Here is a 23,601-nt window from a genome sequence, read left to right as displayed (position 1 = left end):
AGAGGATCTTCAGGGATTGAACCTGAGTCTCTTATGTCTCCTGCAATGGCAGACAAGTTCTTTACCACTAGGGCCACCTGGGAAGCCCAACTGTGACTAATCTTAGTCAAATAAAAGTTTGTTAATCAGGTGGATGACAGAGCATGGACTCCAGGTCTGCTACTTGCTACTCTGGCCTTCCTTAGCCTGTTTCCTCATCTGTAAATGGGGCAGTATAATTCATATTTACTATTACTTGAGAAAACATGTCTAACATACTCAGCACAGTGCTTGGCATACCAAAAAGGCCAATAAATATTAGCATTGTTCATTGTAACTATTATATTACATGATGATGAAGATGGAGTCCATCAAATGAAAGCAAATAAACAGGGATGTTTAATCCCTTGGACTTTGATATAATCAAATCATTAAACTACTTTTGCTAAAAAGCTAAATTCCTCTTGATTAGGCAGTTGAAATTGACTATCTCTAAGCATAAAAAATATTCATTCCTGGTAATTCCTTTGTGGTCCAGTTTTTAGGTCTCCAAGCCTTCACTGCCAAAGACTCAGGTTTAATCTGTGGTCAGCGAACTAAGATCTTGCAAGGAGCATGGCACAGCCAATAGTAATAATAAATACACATTTCTGAGGTCTCCTTATGGGTTTCTTTACCTTCAGTCTCTTTGTATGTGTGTCAGGTACTTAGTAGATGCTCAGTTATACTTGTTGAATAGAGATAAATTTTTTTAATTGAGGTATAATTGACACATGACCTTATTTCTTTTAGGTATACAGAATAATGATTCAATATTTGTATCCAGTTGATCCTTGAAAAACTCCGGGGTTGGGGTAACAAACTCTGGCAGTCAAAAATGGGTGTATAATTTTACATTCAGCCCTCCATATCCACAGTTCCACATCCTCAGATTCGACCAGCCACAGTTGTTGTAGTACTGTAGTATTTGAAGTGAAAGTCAAAGTGTTAGTTGCTCAGTTGTGTCCGACTCTCAGAGACCCCATGAACTGTAGTCCGCCAGGCTCCTCTGTCCATGGAACTCTCCAGGTAAGAATACTGGAGTGGATAGCCATTACCTTCTCCAAGGGATCTTCCCAACCCAGGGGTCGAACGCGCATCTCCTGCAAGTCTTCTGCATTACAGGCAGATTCTTTACTGTGTGAGGGACCAGGAAGCCCTACTGTAGTATTTACTACTGAAAAAAATCCGTATGTAAGTAGGCTCGCACAGCTCAACTCTAATTCAAGGGTCAGCTGCACATTGCAAATTGATCATCACAATGTCTACTTAATATCTGTCACCATACATAGTTAAAATTTTTTTTCTTGTGATGAGAACTTTTAAGATTTACTCTCTTAGCAACCTTCAATGTGCAATACAACATTTTAACTATAGTCACCATGTTATATACTATATTCCCAAAACGTATTTATTTTACAACCAGAAATTGTGACCCCCTTCACCCATTTTACCAACCCCCCCCAACCCCACCACTCCGCAACCCATGTCTCACCTCTGACAACCACCAACCTCTTCTCTGTACATATGAGCTTGGTTTTGGGGTTTGGGGATTATATTTTAGATTCCACATATGTGAGGTCGTACAGTATTTGTTTTTCTCTGTCTGACTTAACTTCACTTAGCATTATACCCTCAAAGTCCAGCCGTGTTGTCGCAAATTCTTTGCCTTCAGTATTAACCGTCTCAAACTAACCACTCACCTAGTTGCCAATGTGATATTCGTACAAGAAAACCCGATCATGTCTTTTCCCTCCTTACCTTCCCCCACGGCCCAACTGTCTTAGGCTGACCGACAAGGCCATTTAGGACCGATCCTGGGTCATTCTCCAACCTCCTCTTCTGAGACTTCTGTCTTGATATATGTGTCCTGATTTTATGAAAATGATTGTCTCATCACCTTAACTCATACTGTCCCCTCTGCTTGCAACACCCTTTCATCTCTTCTTTACTCCCTCTATTCCTACTCATTATTCAAGGCTAATGCAAATGCCTAGTTTTCGTAAAAAACACCAAAAGTTTGTCATGTCATATTCATACATGCATCTCAATGTATGAAAGTCACATTGGAAAGAAGTCAAAATATCTGAAAATATAAAAGCATTAGGAGTAGTTACCTGTAATCATTTTCTTATAATAAGAAAAGATTTTAAATATTTAAAAGACTTTAAAATATTTTTATGGGACTTTCCTCGTGGTCCAGTGGTTAAAACTCTGTGCTTCCACTGCAGGGGGCATAGGGTTTGACCCCGATCAGGGTTCTGAGATTCTGCATGCAGCAGTATGTGGAAAAAACAAATAATTATTTTCAATAAAGTTCCGGTATCATCTCTTCTCAAATGCTCCCTGACCCGAGGTCTCCTTGGTGCTCCTGAAATGCCTGTAATGGAGAACGCCTTGTGCCGTGTGGAGATTACCCCATTCTCAACAGGACTAGGGCTTTCGATATTTCTGCCTTTGTAGCAAGTGCCTGGCATAGTGCCAGGCACACAGTGAGCACTCAGTAGATGCTTGTTGAACTGACCTGAGTTGCCCCTGTTCACACCTTGTGAAGTCAGACGCTCAGTCGTGTTTGACTCTTTGCAACCCCATGGACTGTAGCCTGACAGGCTCCTCTAGCCATGGGATTTTCCAGGCAAAGTACTGGAGTGGGCTGCCATTTCCCTCCAGGTGTTCACACCTAGTGAGCTGCTGGCAGATCCTGTTTAGACCTGTGGGCTGATCCTGGCCTCACGTTTGTAAGAGGCAAACCCCAAGCAGAGCCAGTTTTCTGTGTCTGCCATTCCAAGTCAGTCTGTCAGGAGCTGAGGGTGCCTTTTCCCAGTTTTTGCCCTTCAACTTTTTTCTAATTATAGAAGTAATATAGTCTCACTGTAAAAATAAAAATTTGGAAACCATAGACTGCAATACAGTAAGAAAAAAAAAGATCTAGTCAGTCCAAATACCTACTATTTTTTAACCAGAATTATTTAGATCAATGTTTTTCAATTTTGTTTTCCCATTTCCTGGCACATATATTAAATTCTAAATTTTCCAAGAACTGGGCTGATTAGGAAGTGGAAGGAGTCTATATCTACAAATGAAAATTTGTAGGGGGCAATAGTGCATATAAAAGACTTTTAATAATCTCTGTATAACTCATGTTTAATGTGTTGGCATCTCTTTGTCTCCTAGTAAGTTTAAGGGACCCTTGGTTTTTGAAATGACAATAGATCTCTTTTTCATCAGCGACTCCTGGTAACTAGGTGAAGAAACTACTTACGGCATTCAAGATAGTGTTAGTCTCTCAGTCATGTCCGACTCTGTGACCCCATGTTCTGTCCATAGGATTCTCCAGGTAAGAATACTGGAGTGGGTTGCCATTTCCTTCTCTAGATTCAAGATAACCCAGAAGCAAAGAAAAGCTAATCACTTTTGGAGGAAATGCACAGATATCATTCCAAGATAACTTAGTCATATCCAAAGTCAGGGAGAGTCTTCTCCATAGAACAAAGGGCTTTCCCTGTTGGTTCTGAGTGGCAGCAGGGTGTCCTTGATGACACCCAAGGGTCATCAGACAGTATGTATATCCAGGGAAGAACTCTACTTATAAACCAAAAGATCGCCTAGGCAGAGTCAGTTGCTCCCTCTCTGTTGGTCACTCCCTGTCTGGGATGTTAACACTTCTACGGATCCAGCATGGAAAGACCTTCCTCCAGATTCTGCAATTACTGGTCTACCTGAGAGATTGGAAGACATTGTGGGGCTTCCAATAATGTGGCGATTGCTTAATTAAGCTTCTTCCTAAATCTTATTTAGAAGTACTGGGCCCATGCTATGTCCTGGGGGACATTGATTAGCTACCTAACAGGGGCCTGAAGCCAAATAAAGCATGACAAATTCTCTAAAGATAACCAGGATCTTCATGCTTCTGAAAAGGTCACAATTTGCCCATGTGTTTGAGAACTATTAATATAGTCACTTTATTTTTTTAAATTAAGTATACTTAAAAAAGATTATTTGGGGGCTTCATTGAGTCTTCATTGCTGCACACAGGCTTCCTCTAGTTACAGCAAGCAGGGGTTACTCTGTATTGTGGTTTATGGGCTTCTCGTTGTGGTGGCTTCTTTTGTTGCAGAGCACAGGCTCTAGAGTACAGGCTCAGTAGTTGTGGCACACAGGCTTAGTTACTCCTTGGCCTGTGAGGTCCTCCCAGATCAGGAGGCCTGCACTGGCCTCTGAGTGTCCTGCATTGGCAGGCAGATTCTTAACCACTGAGCCACCAGGTAAGCCCAATACAGCTACTTTAAATTGCAATGGTACATAGAATATCATAGCTATGGAAAGCAGTAAAGACAGGTTAGACACAATAGATCATTCATGGAGCCCATACTCTTTATCAAGCTCTCTGTATTTATTCTTTCTAATCCTTATGGTAACCTGGCAAGATAGGATTATTATTATACTTTAAGGTAATTCTGTCCATTTTACAGATGAGGAACTGAGATCCAGAGAGGTTAACACTCAGTTGGTCATAAGTGGAAGGGCTAGGATTCACACTCAGTCTTGTTTGCCTACAGATTTCCTTCCCTTCCCACTTGGTTTCCTTTGGTCTGGCTATGCTTGGGTGTCATCATTGGGTGGGTTCTGCTGGAGGGAGGACTAAATGAGAATAGAATTCAGATAGCACTGTCAACCCTTACAACACTGGTATGTTGTGGCAAGGGCCCCAGACTGGGGTAGTTTCTTGGCAAAATATTTAGGAGGGAGAACAGAGTAATAATGTCAGCTATTATGGCACTTTGCCACGACCGTGGATGAGTCTAAAGGTTCCAAAAGAGACCTGAGAGGGCCTGAAAACCCCTTACTTTGAGTGTGGAGATCTCCTATGGAGCAGTTTGCTTTCTAGAAAGGGAAGGACAGAAGTGGTAAAAAATGCAAGGTGAACACCAGCCTTCTAGGCCCAGGCTTGGCTGCTAAAGAGGCTCAGAGAGGCTTGAGCAGTGGGGAGCTGGGGTCATGGAGAGTTGAAAGAAATAGCCCCTTAGTAGGTAGAAGGGTTGGTAAGCTTAAAAAATAAAAATATAGGATGCCAGGGTAAATTTGAATGTCAGGTAAACAATAAAATTTCAACAAAACATTTATTAATATAAATTCATCCTTGGATATATACATCCCAGGCACCATTTTATCTGGTGACCTCAGCCACACTGTTTGAGGATTAACAGGGGTACAGAGAGCTCCTTCTGTGAGGCCTGGGTAGTGTGTCCAAGAGCTGTCTTGCTGTGAATGGATATCAGTGTCAGAGGTGGTCCTAGGGAAGCTAACTATCTCAACAGGGAACCATATGAGCCCCAAGCCCTCTCATTCCAGCCTAGGGGGCAAACAAGCCATCTGAGAATACAGGAGAGTCTATGGATTTTTAGGGGACTTTAGAAGTTTTCATTTCCAGGTAAAGGCTTTGTACTTAGTTTGATAACATATATTTTACAATTTAATTTCTTAATATAATGTGAAAAACATAATTAAAAAGAAAAATTATTAATAGGGCTAAGTTAACCTATCTGGTATTATAAGTATTTGATAAAGGGGGTTATAGAAGAAAGAATTTACTTCATTACTTTTATACTAGAAAAGGGAAACACCATTGCTTGGGTCATTAAAAAACCATACAAGGCAGTTCCCGGCTCCCTGGTAACTCAAGTCCTGTCCTTCTGACAGGCTACCTCTGTACAGTAGAATATTCTCAGTCTACCAAAGGAAGCATACTTCTCTTTTCTCTAGAAGAGAAGGTAGTACTTCTTAAACTGTCTTTTCTTGAACTTGGTCAATTAATTCAGTTCTTGGAGAAGAGGGAATATTTTGTTTGTTTGTTTGTTTAAAAGAGAGAATCCTTTTTTAAAGGCGTTTTTATGAAACAGAATTTTTTCACCTGTTTTTTAATATTTAGCAAGTGTCAAGATCATTATATCAGAATGTCAGAGTTTGAAGGAAGGGTTGAGGAGTGTCTCAAAGGCTGTTTAATGTCCAAGAAGTTTCCCCAGGTGCCATATACATGTATGAATTCACTATGGTTCAAAGGCATGGCTCTGGGCCTTGCACTCTCAAAAACCACTTAATTTCTTGGTTCTCCTTCAGGGGAGACCTACACTACCTCACTCACCAAGACAGATGTAGAACTGGGACACCCATTCATTTACAAAGAGATGTAACAATCTCCTGGATACTGGGGATAACATAGAGACCCCAACTGCAAGCCCAAGGCTGCTTGATGAGCAGAGAATAATGATAATAGATGCTACTGGTCATTTAATGAGTGTTCAAAACTTATAAAACATTAATACTGACAGTTAGCCCCATTCAAATGGGCAGTTTTCATTCTTACAACCTCATCATGAGAATATTTCTCTCTCTTAAACTGATGCTGCTGCTGCTAAGTCACTTCAGTCGTGTCCGACTCTGTGCGACCCCATAGACGGCAGCCCTGGGATTCTCCAGGCAAGAACACTGGGTGGGTTGCCATTTCCTTCTCCAATGCATGAAAGTGAAAAGTGAGAGTGAAGTTGATCAGTTGTGATCGACTCTTAGTGACCCCATGGACTGCAGCCTACCAGGCTCCTCTGGCAATGGGATTTTCCAGGCAAGAGTACTGAGTGGGTTGCCATTGCCTTCTCTGTTAAACTGATGACAATACTGAAAAAGATGTCATAGCTCATTCTTTTTTTAAAGCAAAACTTTTAAAAATAATTTTATTTTTGGCTGTGCTGGGTCTTTGCATTTCGAGGACTTTTCTCTAGTTGCCACAAGCAGGGGCTACTCTGTGTTGTGGTGTGTGGGCTTCTCACTGTGGTAGTTTCTTTTGCTGCAAAGCACAAGCTCTAGAGCACAGGTTCAGTAGTTGTGGCCCACAGGCTTAATTGCTCTGCAGCATGTGGGATCTTTCCAGATCAGGGATTGAACACATATGTCCAGCATTGGCGGGGAGATTCTTAACCACTGAATCACCAGAGAGTTCAGTTCAGTTCAGTCGCTCAGTCCTGTCCAACTCTTTGCAACCCCATGAATCACAGCATGCCAGGCCTCCCTGTCCATCACCAACTCCTGGAGTTCACTCAGACTCACATCCATCTAGTCAGTGATGCCATCCAGCCGTCTCATCCTCTGTTGTCCCCTTCTCCTCCTGCTCCCAATCCCTCCCAGCATCAGAGTCTTTTCCAATGAGTCAACTCTTCGCATCAGGTGGCCAAAGTACTGGAGCTTCAGCTTTAGCATCATTCCTCCCAAAGAACACCCTGGGCTGATCTCCTTCAGAATGGACTGGTTGGATTTCCTTGCAGTCCAAGGGACTCTCAAGAGTCTTCTCCAACACCACAGTTCAAAAGCATCAATTCTTTGGCGCTCAGCTTTCTTCACAGTCCAACTCTCACATCCATACATGACCACTGGGAAAACCATAGCTTTGATTAGATGGACCTTTGTTGGCAAAGTAATGTCTCTGCTTTTGAATATACTATCTAGGTTGGTCATAACTTTTCTTCCAAGGAGTAAGTGTCTTTTAATTTCATGGCTGCAGTCACCATCTGCAGTGATTTTGGAGCCTAAAAAAATAAAGTCTGATACTGTTTCTACTCTTTCCCCATCTATTTCCCATGAAGTGATGGGAGCGGATGCCATGATCTTAGTTTTCTGAATGTTGAGCTTTAAGCCAACTTTTTCACTCTCCTCTTTCACTTTCATCAAGAAGCTTTTTAGTTCCTCTTCACTTTCTGCCATAAGGGTGGTGTCATCTGCATATCTGAGGTTATTGATTTTTCTCCTGGCAATCTTGATTCCAGCTTGTGCTTCTTCCAGCCCAGCGTTTCTCATGATGCACTCTGCATCATGAGATGCAAGGTGATAATATACAGCCTTGACGTACTCCTTTTCCTATTTGGAACCAGCCTGTTGTTCCATGTCCAGTTCTAACTGTTGCATCCTGACCTGCATATAGGTTTCTCAAGAGGCAGGTCAGGTGGTCTGGTATTCCCATCTCTTTCAGAATTTTCCAGTTTATTGTGATCCACACAGTCAAAGGCTTTGGCATAGTCAATAATGCAGAAATAGATGTTTTTCTGGAACTCCCTTGCTTTTTTGATGATCCAGTGGATGTTGGCAATTTGATCTCTGGTTCCTCTGTCTTTTCTAAATCCAGCTTGAACATCTGTAAGTTCATGGTTCACATATTACTGAAGTCTGGCTTGGAGAATTTTCAGCATTACTTTACTAGCGTGTGAGATGAGTGCAATTGTGCAGTAATTTGAGCATTCTTTGACATTGCCTTTCTTTGGGATTGGAATGAAAACTGACCTTTTCCAGTCCTGTGGCCACTGCTGAGTTTTCTAAATTTGCTGGCATATTGGGTGCAGCACTTTCACAGCATCATCTTTCAGGATTTGAACTAGCTCAACTGGAATTCCATCACCTCCACTAGCTTTGTTCATAGTGATGCTTTCTAAGGTCCACTTGACTTCACATTCTAGGACATCTGGCTGTAGGTGAGTGATCACACCATTGTGATTATCCTGGTTTTGAAGATCTTTTTTGTACAGTTCTTCTGTGTATTCTTGCTACCTCTTCTTAATATCTTCTGCTTCTGTTGGTCCATACCATTTCTGTCCTTTATCGAGCCCATCTTTGCATGAAATGTTCCTTTGGTATCTCTAATTTTCTTGAAGAGATCTCTAGTCTTTCCCATTCTGTTGTTTTTCTCTATTTCTTTGCATTGATCGCTGAGGAAGGCTTTCTTATCTCTTCTTGCTATTCTTTGGAGTTTTGAATTCAGATGCTTATATCTTTCCTTTTCTCCTTTGCTTTTCGCTTCTCTTCTTTTCACAGCTATTGTAAGGCCTCTTCAGACAGCCATTTTGCTTTTTTTGCATTTCTTTTCCGTGGGGATGCTCTTTATCCCTGTCTCCTGTACAATGTCACGAACCTCAGTCCATAGTTCATCAGGCACTTTATCAGATCTAGTCCCTTAAATCTATTTCTCACTTCCACTGTATAATCATAAGGTATTTGATTTAGGTCATACCTGAGTGGTCTAGTGGTTTTCCCTACTTTCTTCAATTTGAGTCTGAATTTGGTAATAAGGAGTTCATATCTGAGCCACAGTCAGCTCCTGGTCTTGTTTTTCTTGACTGTATAGAGCTTCTCCATCTTTGGCTGCAAAGAATATAATCAATCTGATTTCTGTGTTGACTATCTGGTGATGTCCATGTGTAGAGTCTTCTCTTGTGTTGTTGGAAGAGGGTGTTTGCTATGACCAGTGCATTTTCTTGGCATTTTCTATGCCCTGCTTCATTCCATATTCCAAGGCCAAATTTGCCTGTTACTCCAGGTGTTTCTTGACTTCCTACTTTTGCATTCCAGTCCCCTAGAATGAAAAGGACATCTTTTTTGGGTGTTAGTTCTAAAAGGTCTTGTAGGTCTTCATAGAACCATTCAACTTCAGCTTCTTCAGCATTACTGGTTGGGGCATAGACTTGGATTGCTGTGATATTGAATGGTTTGCCTTGGAGACAAACAGAGATCATTCTGTTGTTTTTGAGATTGCATCCAAGTACTGCATTTCAGACTCTTTTGTTGACCATGATGGCTACTCCATTTCTTCTAAGGGATTCCTGCCTGCAGTAGTAGATATAATGGTCATCAGAGTTAAATTCACCCATTCCAGTCCATTTTAGTTCACTGATTCCTAGAATGTTGACGTTCACTGTTGCCATCTCCTGTCTGACCACTTCCAATTTGCCTTGATTCATGAACCTGACATTTCAGGTTCCTATGCAATATTGCTCTTTACAGCATTGGACCTTGCTTCTATCACCAGTCACATCCACAAGAAGCCCCTCATTAACTCTTAGAGATACGTATTTTCAGATGTGAATATCCTACAAACAAAATACATTTATAATATAAAACTCCACAAAAATATGGTCACTTTTTACTTATCCATCAAATATTTATTAAGTGTCTGGTGTGGGCTGGGTACTATACAGGTTGATGCAGACAGAACACTGTTTAAAATATCAAGGCCCCTGCTCTCACTAAGTTTACAGTCTAGCCAAGACCACTAATCAGTAAAAGAATCAAAACATCAGCTTGTGAGAATTGCTGTGAAAGCAATAAGCATGGAAATGTGACTGAATATAACATGAGGGGTAGGGGAAGGAAGACAGGGACTCAGTGTGGCTCTCTGAGGGGTGACATTGGAACTGAGACCTCAGAGCCATCCATGGGCCTTCATTCTGGGCTATGGAGGTGCCAGGAAATAGGTCCTCTCAGTCCTACACCCCAGAGTTCCTGTGAGCAGCCTCTTCCGAGGCTCCCTGAAGGGCAACCTGAGCAGTCTGGGTCAGATCTGTGCCCCTTGGTTGGCACAGAGGTGAGCAGATAAGCAGATAAATGAGCACGACTCATTGCTCCATGGGATGTGTTGAGCACGGTCCAAGAGGAGCTCTAGACCCCAGACCCTGGCTTTAGTCCCACAAGGCAGGGAGCATCAGGGACCAGGAACCTGAGGACTACTGTGCCAAGTGCCCAGGGAGTACTGGTGTGGCCCAAAATGCAACCAGAGTTGAGGACAAAGAAGCCGAATAGAGCTGCTGGTGCAGGTTTGAATTTCTGTCCTCCTACCAGGTATTTCTTGCTATTTTAGACTTTTAGGTGGTGACCAACGCACCTACAGGATGACTGCTTAGCAACACATGTGTATTTTAAAAATTGGAGGTATAATTTAAAAATACTTGATTTTCAAAAAGCCTAGCTGGATTCAAAATCCATTCACAAGAAATTCCAAGACTACACTTGTCAATGAAAGAAAGGGAAGAATTTTAAATATATAACTCCAATTGTTACACTTTTTTGAATGACTGAAAATTATTATTATTTTTTTTGAAATGACAAGTTATTTAATTAGGTTCTTTGCAAGAAGTTCAGAATACTATTTTGTGAGGATAAATTCCATTTGTGAGAGCAAACACAGAGCGGAGGTAGCCCTGGAGCTGAGGAACAGCTTTGATTCTTCGCAGAATTTGGGAGTCCACAGCTTTCTGATCAACCTTGCACTGCTCTGTGATCTCGTATTTCTCTCTGTGTCGAAGATCTCACCCTCCTGGTATCTGGGTTTACGCAGCTTCTTCTTCTTGAAGTAAGTGTCAGTGAGATATTCTGGAATTTTCACACCACTGATGTCGATTTTGGTGGAGGTAGCAATGACACATTTCTGGTGTGTTCTTCGCAGAGGAACTCGATTGAGGGATAGAGGCCCAGTCACAAGTAGCAAGCCACTGCCTCTGTGGCGCCCAGTGAGGATGATCAGAATGGTCCCAGGAGTGATGCTGGCACGCAGCTTCCTCACATGCTTACTGAAGGATTTTTTGCCATAACTCAACAGTTTCTGAGGCACATCTTCAGTAGGGTAATACCTAGGCATTTTGCGAAGTTTGACCACTCGGGTACCACCATTCTTGTCGCCACCAACTGGTTTTGTGACAGTAGCAAGAACACGAACCTTCTTTTTCTTTTCAACCTTGGATTTGGCTACTGAATATTTTCTCTTGTACAAGGCCTTTCTGGAGTACATGGCTGATGGGGAATATCTGCCAATTCCTCTGACCAGGACAGGATTTCAGCTGCAGTGGGGCTTCGCCTTCTTAACCTTCTTCACCTTTTCCACCTTTTTAGCCTTGTTGCCAGCATCAGCCTTCTTGGCTTCAGGTTTTTTCTCCTTAGTATCTGGCTTCTCAGGCTTTTCACCCGCCATCTTGCAAGATGAGAAAGAGCTGAAAATTATATTTTAAAGTTTTTCAATGATAAGATCATCAAGAATCTGAAGAGATCTTCATTCTAAAATCTTGATCAGGAATAGTATGTGGCCATTTCAAGTTTAAAACCTCAACATTTCTCATTAAAAACTTTGAAAACATTTTATTTAAGAGTTTTACACAAGTTTGATATTGATTTTCTTTAAAATGCAATTACTTTCTCTTATATGGTTATGTAATATAAAAACATATAATGAAAGTTTTAATCAAGTTCCATATGAATGGCTCCAAATCCCCTTCAGTTTTCTTCTGTGGACCTTACAAAAAGGATCTTTTTCTAAGAGATATGGGAAAGTGCAAAATGTTGCCTTAGAAGATGAGGGAGCCAGCTCTGTGTAAACCTTACGCGTAAGTGCTCAGTCACTTGATTGTGTCCGACTCTTGCGGCCCTGCCTGGCTCCTCTATCCATGGAATTTTCCAGGCAAGAATAGTGGAATAGGTTGCCATTTCCTCCTCCCAGGGATTGAACCAGTGTCTCCTGCCTTGGCAGGTGCATTCTTTTACCACTGAGCCATGTGGACTCCTGTGTAAACCTTGGCGAGAGCATTTAACCTGCAAAACAGTGTAATGACCCTCAGGAGTGAAGACCTTGAAAGATAAGGTAGTTGGGTTGCAGCAGAATGTCACTAGGGAGGGCAGGCTGATGCCAGGCCCTGCATTTTAACCAAGAGCAGTGGGAGGCCTCCAAATAGATTTATGGAAGGGTGTGACTTAATCCAATTTATTCTATAAATCGAATCTCTGCATGCAATGTAGAGAATGGAATACAGAGGTGCAAGAGTGGAAAGAGAAAGGTCATACAGAAAGTGACTGAGGGGACCAGCAAAAGGAGAGGAGGAGAGGAGCAGGTCATTCTAAGAAATTTTTCAGAGGTAGGACCAATAGGACTATGGGGACGAAAATAAGGGAGTCTAAGTAGGATGCCTGAGTTTTTTGGTTTGAACAGTTAAGTAAATCATAATGCCATTTACTGGGCAAGACTGAAGGAGGGACAATTAAGGAAAGAGGACTGGGATCCAAAGCCTCAAGATATATTTTTCAACAAAGTGCAACTAGAGAGAATCATAGATGATAAGAGATTTAATGGACATAGTAGTGTTAGTTGCTCAGTCGTGTCTGACTCTGCGATCCCATGGACTGTAGCCCACCAAGCTCCTCTGTCCATAGAATTCTTCAGGCAAGAATACTGGAGTGGGTAGCCATTCTCTTCTTCACAGATCTCCTCCACCCAGGGATTGAACCTGCATCTCCTGCATTAGTAGGCGGACTCTTTATCAGTGAGCCATCTGGGAAGCCCAACCAGACACCTACTCAACTGCAAAACATACTTGATCCTACAATTAAAAAAACTTGTGGCCTATCTTCACGCATAAATATCACTTCCATTTTACAGAAGGACAGCTAAGTAGGTTCAGATAATCCAAGATTAGAACTATAAAAGTTTTCCCGGTCCTTAGGAATATTTTTAAGCCAAAAAATGGAAGTTACAGAAAAATCTAGCAGATAAGAGAACATTACCTATGTCATTCAATATTTTTTGAAGAGATGATGAATTTAATTGATGTGGAATCAACCTTCCTGGAAAAAAGCCAACAAATATTTTGGTTTCCTCAAAACAAAACAAAAAACAAGCAAAAAAAAAAAAAAACCTTTTCTTGGCCCAAATTATAGGAACTCTTCGCTGGCAGCTCAGCCTAAGCTTTTTTGCATATGTGCTTTTAGGACAGGCTTGCAAACTGCATGTGTTCTGCACAGCAACCACAGACACTTAACATTCATTAAATAATAATGAAACAGGAGGACTGGATTTTGTTTGTTTGTTTCTCCTTGGGTCTGTTCCTCACTTAAGTGACCTTGGACAAATCTATTCCCTCTCCCATATCTGATTTCAGGGTAATGTTTATGACTAAGATACCTTATAAGAGCTTCAGACTATCAACAGTAGTTATGCTCTCCATCTATGAAATTTATCTCCTTCACTATCCTATGGGATGTCTGCACGACACTTCTATTGAATACCTTCGCACGTAGTTTCAAGTGTTGTCAAAGCCATCTAGGGACGGTGCATATATTCTAAGGCCAATGAAATGACAACGTGGGTAACTTGAACCTGAAATCTGTTTCCTATGCTACTGAGAATTGGAAAATGGATAAATGTGATGATCCCCAACGACGTTTTCCTTACTTCTGCCGCTTACCGCCACATCCAAACTATTCAGAAGCTGCTGACATTTGACTATACAGCATTTGGCAATTCCACCTAAAACTGAAATGGTTAAAAAGCCGAACTGGCTGGTAGAACAGCTGCCAAGGCTGGTATTCAGGCCCTGGTGCAGTTAGCTGTGTATTCCATATACTGTTTTAGAAGCTTACAAAATACAGCCATCTTGCATCAGGCATCCCGACCCAGGAAGAAGGCGAGCCCCGTCCCTGGCCGTCTCCGTCGGCCTGGAGATGCCACCTGCGCGGAGCCAGGCGTCCCAGGTGGCAGAGTTCTCGCGGACCGCCTGCAGCCTGCAGCCTGCACCGCGGGGCCGCCAGAGCCCCAGCCGGTGTCTTGAGTGAATAAAGTTGTCTGCGGGCTGCCCGGCCGCACCTGGCCCGTAGCGAAAGCAGGACAACGGCCTCCGGCAGCCCTGCCGGAGCTAGAGCAGCCCCAACCGAATGTGGGCGCGGGGTGCGAGGTTTCTATTTGCAAGCTTCCTGTCGGGTAGTTGTTTGCAACTGGGGCGCGGAGACTGGGCCGGCGGTGTCCTCCTCCCCGCCCCCACGCCGTCCGGGGCGCCTCGGGGACGCGCGCCGGAGCGGGGCGCCCCCTCCCTCACCCTCCCCGCCGCTGCCCGAGACGCCCGCAGGCCGGGCGTTCACCCGCCGCGCCTCCTCCCGCCCGCCCCTCCCCCCAACTTCCCCCTCGGCGCCCCAAACCCGGGCTTCCTGAGTTCCATGACGTGTGCGCAGGGAGCTGGGTGGGAGTGCGGGGCCGGGGAGCCGGAGTTAAAACGGGGGCAGGCGGGCGGCCGTCTCGGCAGGAGCCGGCGGCCCTTCAGCGTGTCTTTTGTGTTTGTACACACTCTGCGCGAGGCAGCCGGGAGGAGGGAGCGGGCGGCGCGCGGGGGAGGGGCGAGCGCGCGCCAGCGAACGGGCGCGCGGGGGGAGGGGGGAGGCGGGGCGCGAGCGAGGGGGCGGGGGCGGGGCCGAGCCTTCCCTCCATTGTGTGTGATTGGTTGGCGCGCGGCGCGGGGGCGGGGCGGCTTGTGTTGGGGGATAGCCTCGGTGTCAGCCATCTTTCAATTGTGTTCGCAGCCGCCGCCGCGCCGCCGTCGCTCTCCAACGCCAGCGCCGCCTCTAGCTCGCCGAGCTCCAGCCGAAGGAGAAGGGGGGTAAGTTTCCCCGTCTGCCCGCTTCCCCGGAACCGAGCCCCGCTTGCCGTCAGCCCCGGGCCGGACCCTGGCGGTACCGGGAGGGGACCCAGGGTCCCTCCGGCTTGGCCCCAAAACTTTTTGGCCCAGAAATGGAGGTGAGGAGCGAGTTTCCCTCTCCCCTCAGGCAGCGGCGGCTCCGGCGGCTCCCCAGTCTCTCGTCGCCTCAGCCCAACAGCAGCAACCGCCGCGTCGCCGAGCCTGCTCTCCCTCCCCGCGCCCCTGGCTCCTTTTTCTTCGGTGAAATCCCGCCCGCCGCCCCTTCCCGGGACCCCAGACCTTCACCACGACCCGCGCGGGCCTCTTAACTACCGACCCCGGACCCCGGACCCCAGTTTTCGGGCGGGAAAAGGGTGGAAATCGCCGCTGCTTCCCACCCTGGGGTAACTCGCTTTTTGCTGCCTCCCCACAGTTGTTGCTAAGCTTCACCATCTTGTCTCTCTTCTCTGGTCACCGACCATATTTTTTCCCCCGTTTCTCTCTTCCCCATTTCAAAAAAGGAGGAAAAAATTTTTAAAGAGAAACATTTTTTTCTCCTTTTTAGAGAAGCGGAAACTTGATGCATTTGAAATGCAAAAAAAACTTTTGCATTTTGGAGGGCGGCACGTGGCAGGGGATGGAGTATTTTCGAGCGATTTGGTGTTTTGTCTCTTTGGAAAGGAATCGGATACGTTTTGCGATTGTTTCCATTTTGTTCTGGTCTGGGAGCCGAGTTTGTGCCTGCGCGAGACGCTAGGAGCGAGGCGGGCAGGCTGGGGGACCCTGTGCCGAGGGGCCGGAGGAGGCTAAACCAAAAGTTTATGTGGTGCTTGGGGTGGACCAGTCGGCCAGTCTAGTGCGTTAATTAACGCCTGGGTGCGGGGCAGTTTTTTTTATTATTATTATTTCATTGCGAATCCTCTGAGGACTGGACTCGAGGGCGGTGCTTTGTAGAGTGCTCGCTGTTGGTAGCTGTTGTTCCTCTTGTTTTTTTTGAGACGCCTTTTTGTCAACAGAACTGTAGAGATGCAAAACTAGGAATGTTTTCAGATATTTACAGCAATGTATCAACTGCCAGACGTAAAGGGGGGGCGGCGGCGGGGGAGGTGACTAAAACCTTTTTTGCTGTAATTTGACTCGACCTTTCTGTGGTTTGTGGCTTCGTTCTTTTGACTTGTTAGTGGATGAAATGTTTACAGACATTTCTAATTTCTACTTTATTTAAAGAAATTGAAGCGAAGGCTGTTGGGGGGGTCTTTTTGTTTTGCCGTTTATCGCTCAGATTGGGCATTTTGAGAGATGACTGGTGTTAAGGCTAACAATTTTCTAGTACTACAGTTTGTTTCAAAAAGTCATATTTGGGTGGTAGATGTAATCTGCACCCTTTCAAATTATATAACATGGAGTTTTTTTTTTTAATACTAATCATAATTTCCAGATGGGGGGGTAGTGGCAGGAAAACTTGTGTGTTTGGTAGTTGCATATGGTGATTTTTGGTTTTTCCGATGCTGGTAGGTAAGTAAGGAGGTCTCTATACCATGGCTCGTACAAAGCAGACTGCCCGCAAATCGACCGGTGGTAAAGCACCGAGGAAGCAACTCGCTACAAAAGCCGCTCGCAAGAGTGCGCCCTCTACTGGAGGGGTGAAGAAACCTCATCGTTACAGGTATTTTGAAAGGAAAAATGGACAGTCTTATCTCCAGAAGTATATAATCTAATAAAAAGATGTATAAGCATACTTTCTCCTTTAGAGAATCTGTTTTTCCCCTTGTTAAATATTTACTACTTTAAAATCTGCATATAATTTAGTGTTAGGTTTTATTGGGAATATGCTTAATTTTGAAGCTGTAATCGTGCCCATAGCCCAAAGACGACGTTGTATCTCTAATAACGTTAATAGGATAGACTAACATTTTACTTAGCTGTTATGTGTAATATGTATGTTTTAAAATAGAAAAGTGTTGTTTTTAAATACATTTTTGAGAATACTCTGGCATCTGGTAAAATAATTTAATCAAGATGGGGACATTGTGTTTTACATAAGTCCTTCGTTTACTTGAATTGGTTTTTCCTTCTATTAGCATATTTAGTTTTGAACTACCCTGAGCAGTGTTATTGAGTGCATCTGCCATTAGAGGGCAGAAGTTGTCTGTATTTACCCTCTGCAAATGATTAGCCTAAAATAAAAGTGTAAGAAATAAGTCAGGATTGAGGTAAATTTCTTGCTTAAAATTACTTAAAGAAAAAAATTTCCATATGGAAGATACAACACAAAAGAGTGTTCATCAATTTAATCATTCATGAGGGATGTGCAGTGTCAAAGGTATTCTGGGAAATTGAACTTAAATACTGTAAGTGTGTTTTTTAAGTGAAGCCCATTGGGTTGTGCTGGTAGATCTTTTCAGAAGAATGGGGGGTGCCAGTGGGAAGAATGACAGTGGTGTCAAATTAAAAGTCTGAAAAACTTTGACTTCTTTATTAGTGGCCTAGTACCTTCCCAAGTTGTAATTATAACAGAAGTTAGTGATGTTTATGTTAAAGGTGAAGAAAATTCAGGGACAATGATTATCAAACCCCCTGCCAGAAGTCTGCTTTAATATCATGCTTTTTTGTTTTAAAAGTATTGTGTTACTTCTAACAGATTTGAATATTTAGGTCATAAATTAATAAGTGGAATTTGATACAAAAGAATAGTTTGATTTATTTTTTGAAAAGTGACTCCATCTTTTTGAAGCTGATGACCACTCTTTTAAGTTCTTTTATGTATTTGGTAACCATGTCTTTAATGTTTTTGTTTTAAAGGCCTGGTACTGTGGCACTCCGTGAAATTAGACGTTATCAGAAGTCCACTGAACTTCTGATTCGCAAACTTCCCTTCCAGCGTCTGGTGCGGGAAATTGCTCAGGACTTCAAAACAGATCTGCGCTTCCAGAGTGCAGCTATTGGTGCTTTGCAGGTAAAATGGTGGGTGGGAAAGGCTCTGAGAGTTGGCTGGTTCTGCTTTGTACCAAGAACATCTCTAAGTCTTTGTATATGCTTGTATATCACCAACCAGTGAGATGGGTCTTTATATTTCACTGTTGAGATGCCAGAAAGGTTAAGTTGCTTGAGGTTATACAAACAGATATGATTTAAAAATTTTAAACATTGTAGTGTTTAAAGGAAAAAAAAACCCTCTGGTTTGACTTATAGTTGCTGCTGGATATTAGGAAGTCATGGGGCCAAAGGTCTGTATTGGTAATTAGTTTCAAACAGGGACTGATACAAAAGGAAGGTTAGAAGAAATGGCCTCCAGGACCTGAAGAGGCAGTTGCAAGTGGAGAGAACATAATATTTGGGATAGGACTAGGCAACATTAAAGAATTGTGCATTGAGGTAAAAGAAACTTGAGTGGTAGTTAGGATTGGATTGACAACAGGGAGAAAAAGATTGTTACTGGGCTTGTAAAGAGAGAAGTTTGAAGACATGTAGTTTGTTTAAAGGGATTATATATGGATTTCCATTTAAATGGGAACAGTGAGTTAAATCTTAGCTCCAGTGTGTCAGAACTTTGAGGAATACAGTTTTAGTTGTGGTTATGTATTTGAAATGGGATTCCCCAATGGCTCAGAGGTAAAGAATATGCCTGCAATGCAGGAGACTCTGGTTTGATACCTGGGTTGGGAAGATCTCCTAGAGGAGGAAATGGCAACCCACTCCAGTATTTTGGCCTGAAAAATCCCATGGACAGAGGAGCCTGGCAGGCTACAGTACAAAGGGTCACAGAGTCACAGGTAACTGAGCACACACATGTATTTGAAATACTGGTGGTTTGTGCCAGATTAAACAACTTGAGATGCCCACACCTAAGATATTTGATTAGGTGTGTGGGTACAATTAACATCAGTCAGTTAAGTAACCTATAATGTTAAGTGTGTTTGACATTCATTAGATCATTGTAACTCGGAGTATGGCAAGACTGCTACCTCTGTCAGCATAGGGTTAGAGGTGATTTAAAATGCAGATTACTAGGCACTTCCACAGACCTGCATCAGAATCTCTCTTAGAGGAGGGTCCAGAATCGACATACATTCCATTGGAGGATTTTTCAAGGCTGCTGTTGCCAAGCTTTTCCTTTATGTGTGAGGAAGATTTGATAGGTGGATTCTATCCTGAAGTGTAATTGGTTGAGCTGTTTCTATGGTTAGTCTGAACTTCATTTGATTGGTGAATTCCAGGAGTAGGCATCCATTAAATTCTCAATGAATTGAAATTACTGAAATTTCAAACTACTAAAATCTTACAGTGCTGTTATTTAAGACCTTTATTTTCTGATTTAATCTTTGACTGTTTCTAGATCCCATTTCATTTGTTACAAATGCTAGTCATGTTTTCTGCACTAATTTTAAATACAGAAATATTCTCAAGTGTTGGCCTAAAGATGCTAATTTTGTTTTGTAGTTACAATTAGCAGGGCTCTACTTGAGCTACACATTATACTTGAAAGTCCAACATTGTCAAGCCTAAGTGTCAATGATAGAGCTTTGTAAATTGATTACTTAACAATCTGGCTAAAAGACTTGTCTTTAAAAAATTCATTGCTGTTACTAAGGTTTGTGTTTTATACTTGTCAGTAAGTAATTGCATTGGTTTTGAGCAAAATGTTCAGCTCTGCTGCCTGTAGTACTCTGGCATTGGTAGCTCTTTATTGGAAAATATTTCATTCTCTTAAGGATATAGAGATGGAGAATTTGCTAATGCGAATAGGGTAGAAGAAAGCCATTTTTGACTTCAGAGTTACATAATTTACAACTAACTTCTCTAACACAACTGAAAGAGATGGAGGGTGGGTAAGTCTAGGGAGGATGGTGGAGAAATCAGACTTGGTTTGCCATAGATTATCAAGACTTAACTAACTTAAAATTTAGCTTTTGCCCCTAACAACACTTTTTCGCTGTTACCTCAAAATTTTGTTCATTGGGCTATGTGTCCCTCTTTAAATCCCATCATAGTCTTAATGTTTAGGAAACTTTGGACATTGGTAATAGAATTAGAAATACCATAGTCTTAATGTTTAGGAAATTTTGGACATTGGTAATAGAAGTAGAAATACATGGGTCATGGTCAGATTCCCTGTATTGACTCTTCTCCCAGAGCTGATAGACACAATCCTATGATATCTAAGCAGGTTCTAAGATAGCAGTGAGAGCCCCAGCTGCCACATATCACATTTGAATAGTACTAGGGGAGCCAAAATCATTCCACTCTTAAATGAGTTTTTGAATTTCAGGACTTGTTGGCTTGTCCATATAGCAGCTCATACTGCTGTATTTTGCCTTCTAAATTTGCATAATCCTGAGACATGCTGGGTGAAACCAAAAAAAGAAACAACTGTTTTCTTTCTTGAGGAATTTAAGTTCTGGTATCTAACGTGCACTGTGAAACTCATAAGAGTAGGGTTTACAGTATACTATGTTTTCTAAACTTTTTACCGTTTCTAGAATATCCCAAGGATGAATCTCTGAATATTAAGGACTTTTGCTTTTAATGTATTCTTTGGAAAAGGTAAGATACAGGGAACTACTAGTGTAGAAAAGGTGCAAATTTCGGGAATTCCGTGGCAGTCCAGTAGTCAGGACTCTGCACTTTCATGGCTAAGGACCCAAGTATACAGTTCCCTGGTTGGAGAACAGTCCTCCAAGCCACAGGGCGCATCCAAGGGAAAAAAAAAGAAAAGATGCAAGTTTCAGTTAAGGTTAGATATAAAAAACCAAGCCAGCAAAAACCTCTTGAACTTCTATTCCTTCAAGGGCTAGGCATTGTGAGCGTAAAGTAAGTATTTTATTAAGTAAGGGTATTAAAAAATGGCTAGTGTACAAGGCCTGTGTGAGTGCCAAGGAAATTGGGAGTTCAAAATTACCTGCACCTGGGAAGCAGGGGTGAGGGGAATGTTTGCTTTCTCCTTCATGGAATAATCTTGAGGTAAGCCATAAAGGATAGGCAAATAAGACTTACCTGTTGATAACATACTGCAGAAAGATACATAAGAATAGTAAAATCTGAATGAAACATTTTTATAGAAGAGGCTAAAGAATGAAGGTATAAATGTAGAAAAATATTTTCATAAGACAGAATAGTACAAACCATTTGAGGAGTTGTTAGCACTTTTAAAAGCAGAATCTCAAGTGTTATTAGCAAAGTCAGTGTTTATAAAGCAAATCTGGTCCCTCCCATCTCTTATCTTGTGTGTTACGAAGTGTTATGGGGCTGGGCTTGAATTGCTCAAGTATTTTGTGTATTTCTCTTTTAGTCTTATTGCCTAAAGAGTTCCAAAATGGAAATAGTTTTTTAATTAGGACAAAAATCAACTCTAAAAATCTGTTTGGGTTTTTTTTTCCTAAATAGATCTTAAACAGATAAATAACTTGCTTATAGAGAAGCCAAATAATGTCTTTAATTTAGTGTTCCTAATCCACTAGAACAGTTGGACTGATGACTGGTTCATTTCAACCTAGACCAAAGAATTCTTCAACTTTTCAGACAACTGTAAGATGTACTAACAATCTTAAGAGTTAATTATAAGTAGGAGCTCTCCTTTTTTCTTCCTTCTCTGCAAGTATTGAGTAATTCGTATACCTAGCAGTTTAGAGTGAAAGTAGAAATAGGAGGATACCTTCAAAAGCTTAATGATGGAATGGGAAAAACAGGTCCGTGTTAATGCTGAGGGGGTAACATGCCATTACAGATAGGGGTGCATAGAGGAAAGTGTAGTTAGTAGGGGTGCATATGTTGGCAAAATAGATCATTGTATGTAAGTAGGACACTGACCTGGTGGTCAAACTCTGAGGTGTTTAAAGGAAAGATAGATGAGGCCCATATGATGGAAATCAGTAGTCAAACGGATATAATGAATTGGGAGTAAGATTCAGAAAAAGGAGGACATCCCGAGGTAGGAGAGTATTACTTGGAATAGATATACATGATTCCATTTATCTTTGTGAGGATACGAATAAATGTTAGAGTTGAAGTTTGATTTTTGCTTTACTCAAGACACATTTCAGTTTGCTTAAAAATCACATATAACATTAGAAAGGGTAAGCTATTTGGTAGTGAAATTATTTGACTTTTGTATTTTATAAAGATTTACAGTCTTGAGTTTTTCACTTTCATAAGCTGCCTTTCAGCCTCATCCCAGATTTTAAACTAAGCATTTGGTAAGTGGTCAACATCTTCTGAAGTAGATTTTTAAAGGACTCAAAAACATCTTTTTAACTAGTATAGATGTATCTTTAACTGTTGATAATAACATTTTTTTTCTCTGTTCCTTTTGTAGGAGGCAAGTGAGGCCTATCTGGTTGGCCTTTTTGAAGACACCAACCTGTGTGCTATCCATGCCAAACGTGTAACAATTATGCCAAAAGACATCCAGCTAGCACGCCGCATACGTGGAGAACGTGCTTAAGAATCCACTATGATGGGAAACATTTCATTCTTTAAAAAAAAAAAAAAAATTCTCTTCTTCCTGTTATTGGTAGTTCTGAACGTTAGATATTTTTTTTCCATGGGGTCAAAAGGTACCTAAGTATATGATTGCAAGTGGAAAATAGGGGACAGAAATCAGGTATTGGCAGTTTTTCCATTTTCATTTGTGTGTGAATTTTTAATATAAATGCGGGGACATAAAGCATTAATGAAAGTCAAAATGTTTCAGTGAACAAGTTTCAGCAGTTCAACTTTATAACAATTATAAATAAACCTGTTAAATTTTTCTGGACAATGCCAGCATTTGGATTTTTTTAAAACAAGTAAATTTCTTATTGACTGCAACTAAATGGTGTTTGTAGCATTTTTATCATGCAGTAGATTCCATCCATTCACTATACTTTTCTAACTGAGTTGTCCTACATGCAAGCACATGTTTTTAATGTTGTCTGTCTTCTGTGCTGTTCCTGTAAGTTTGCTATTAAAATACATTAAACTATACCCGCTTTTGGTCTTTACTATCAGCGTTAACCGTGCAGTTAATTCCTTGAAAGTTCCCTATTCCGAATAATTTTAGTATGAAGTGTTAGATTTTATTTGAAACTATTGGGGAGAGGTAAATGTAAACTTTATATGGGAAGGAAACTAGAGCTACTGGCTTTCCTCCTAATTTTAACTGTGGATATGGGTATTTTTAACAATTCCCAAACCTAACTGGCCAGCAGAATCCCATGAAAATAGTTAATTCTGTATAAGTCATGAAAGTAAGTTTATAAATAATTATACTATTAAACTTTGAATATTTAGTGGTAATTTAACTGCAAGTAGAACAGTCTTCAGCTCAAAAACTTAGTGCATTGAAGAGCTGACTATTTTAAGATAC

At 41.8% G+C, this 23,601-nt stretch overlaps 1 protein-coding gene and 1 pseudogene across 1 annotated transcript; one reads left to right on the top strand and one right to left on the bottom strand.

Moving 5' to 3' along the window:
• Positions 1 to 10,920: 10,920 nt before the first annotated feature.
• LOC120880338 lies at positions 10,921 to 11,832 on the bottom strand (annotated as a pseudogene).
• Positions 11,833 to 15,113: 3,281 nt separating this feature from the next.
• LOC120880337 (histone H3.3A) lies at positions 15,114 to 23,236 on the top strand. Its single transcript, XM_040263660.1, has 4 exons — positions 15,114 to 15,239; positions 16,773 to 16,923; positions 18,060 to 18,213; positions 22,570 to 23,236. The coding sequence occupies exons 2-4, from the start codon at positions 16,796 to 16,798 to the stop codon at positions 22,696 to 22,698; spliced, it is 411 nt and encodes a 136-aa protein (XP_040119594.1). The 5' UTR covers positions 15,114 to 15,239; positions 16,773 to 16,795; the 3' UTR covers positions 22,699 to 23,236.
• The last annotated feature ends 365 nt before the right edge of the window (positions 23,237 to 23,601 follow it).

The sequence above is a fragment of the Oryx dammah genome, unplaced genomic scaffold (genome assembly GCF_014754425.2).
Source record: "Oryx dammah isolate SB20612 unplaced genomic scaffold, SCBI_Odam_1.1 HiC_scaffold_21, whole genome shotgun sequence".
Classification (NCBI taxonomy): Eukaryota; Metazoa; Chordata; class Mammalia; order Artiodactyla; family Bovidae; genus Oryx; species Oryx dammah.
Note: the sequence above shows the minus strand (reverse complement) of the source record. Positions and strands in the feature narration are given on the sequence as shown.

Excerpts from the sequence above, each read along its gene's own strand:
- LOC120880337 (XM_040263660.1), top strand. The coding sequence starts at position 16,796 with ATGGCTCGTACAAAGCAGACTGCCCGCAAATCGACCGGTGGTAAAGCA. Across the intron at positions 16,924-18,059 it reads AAGAAACCTCATCGTTACAG|GCCTGGTACTGTGGCACTCC; the intron begins GTATTTTGAAAG and ends TTTGTTTTAAAG. Across the intron at positions 18,214-22,569 it reads CAGCTATTGGTGCTTTGCAG|GAGGCAAGTGAGGCCTATCT; the intron begins GTAAAATGGTGG and ends TTCCTTTTGTAG.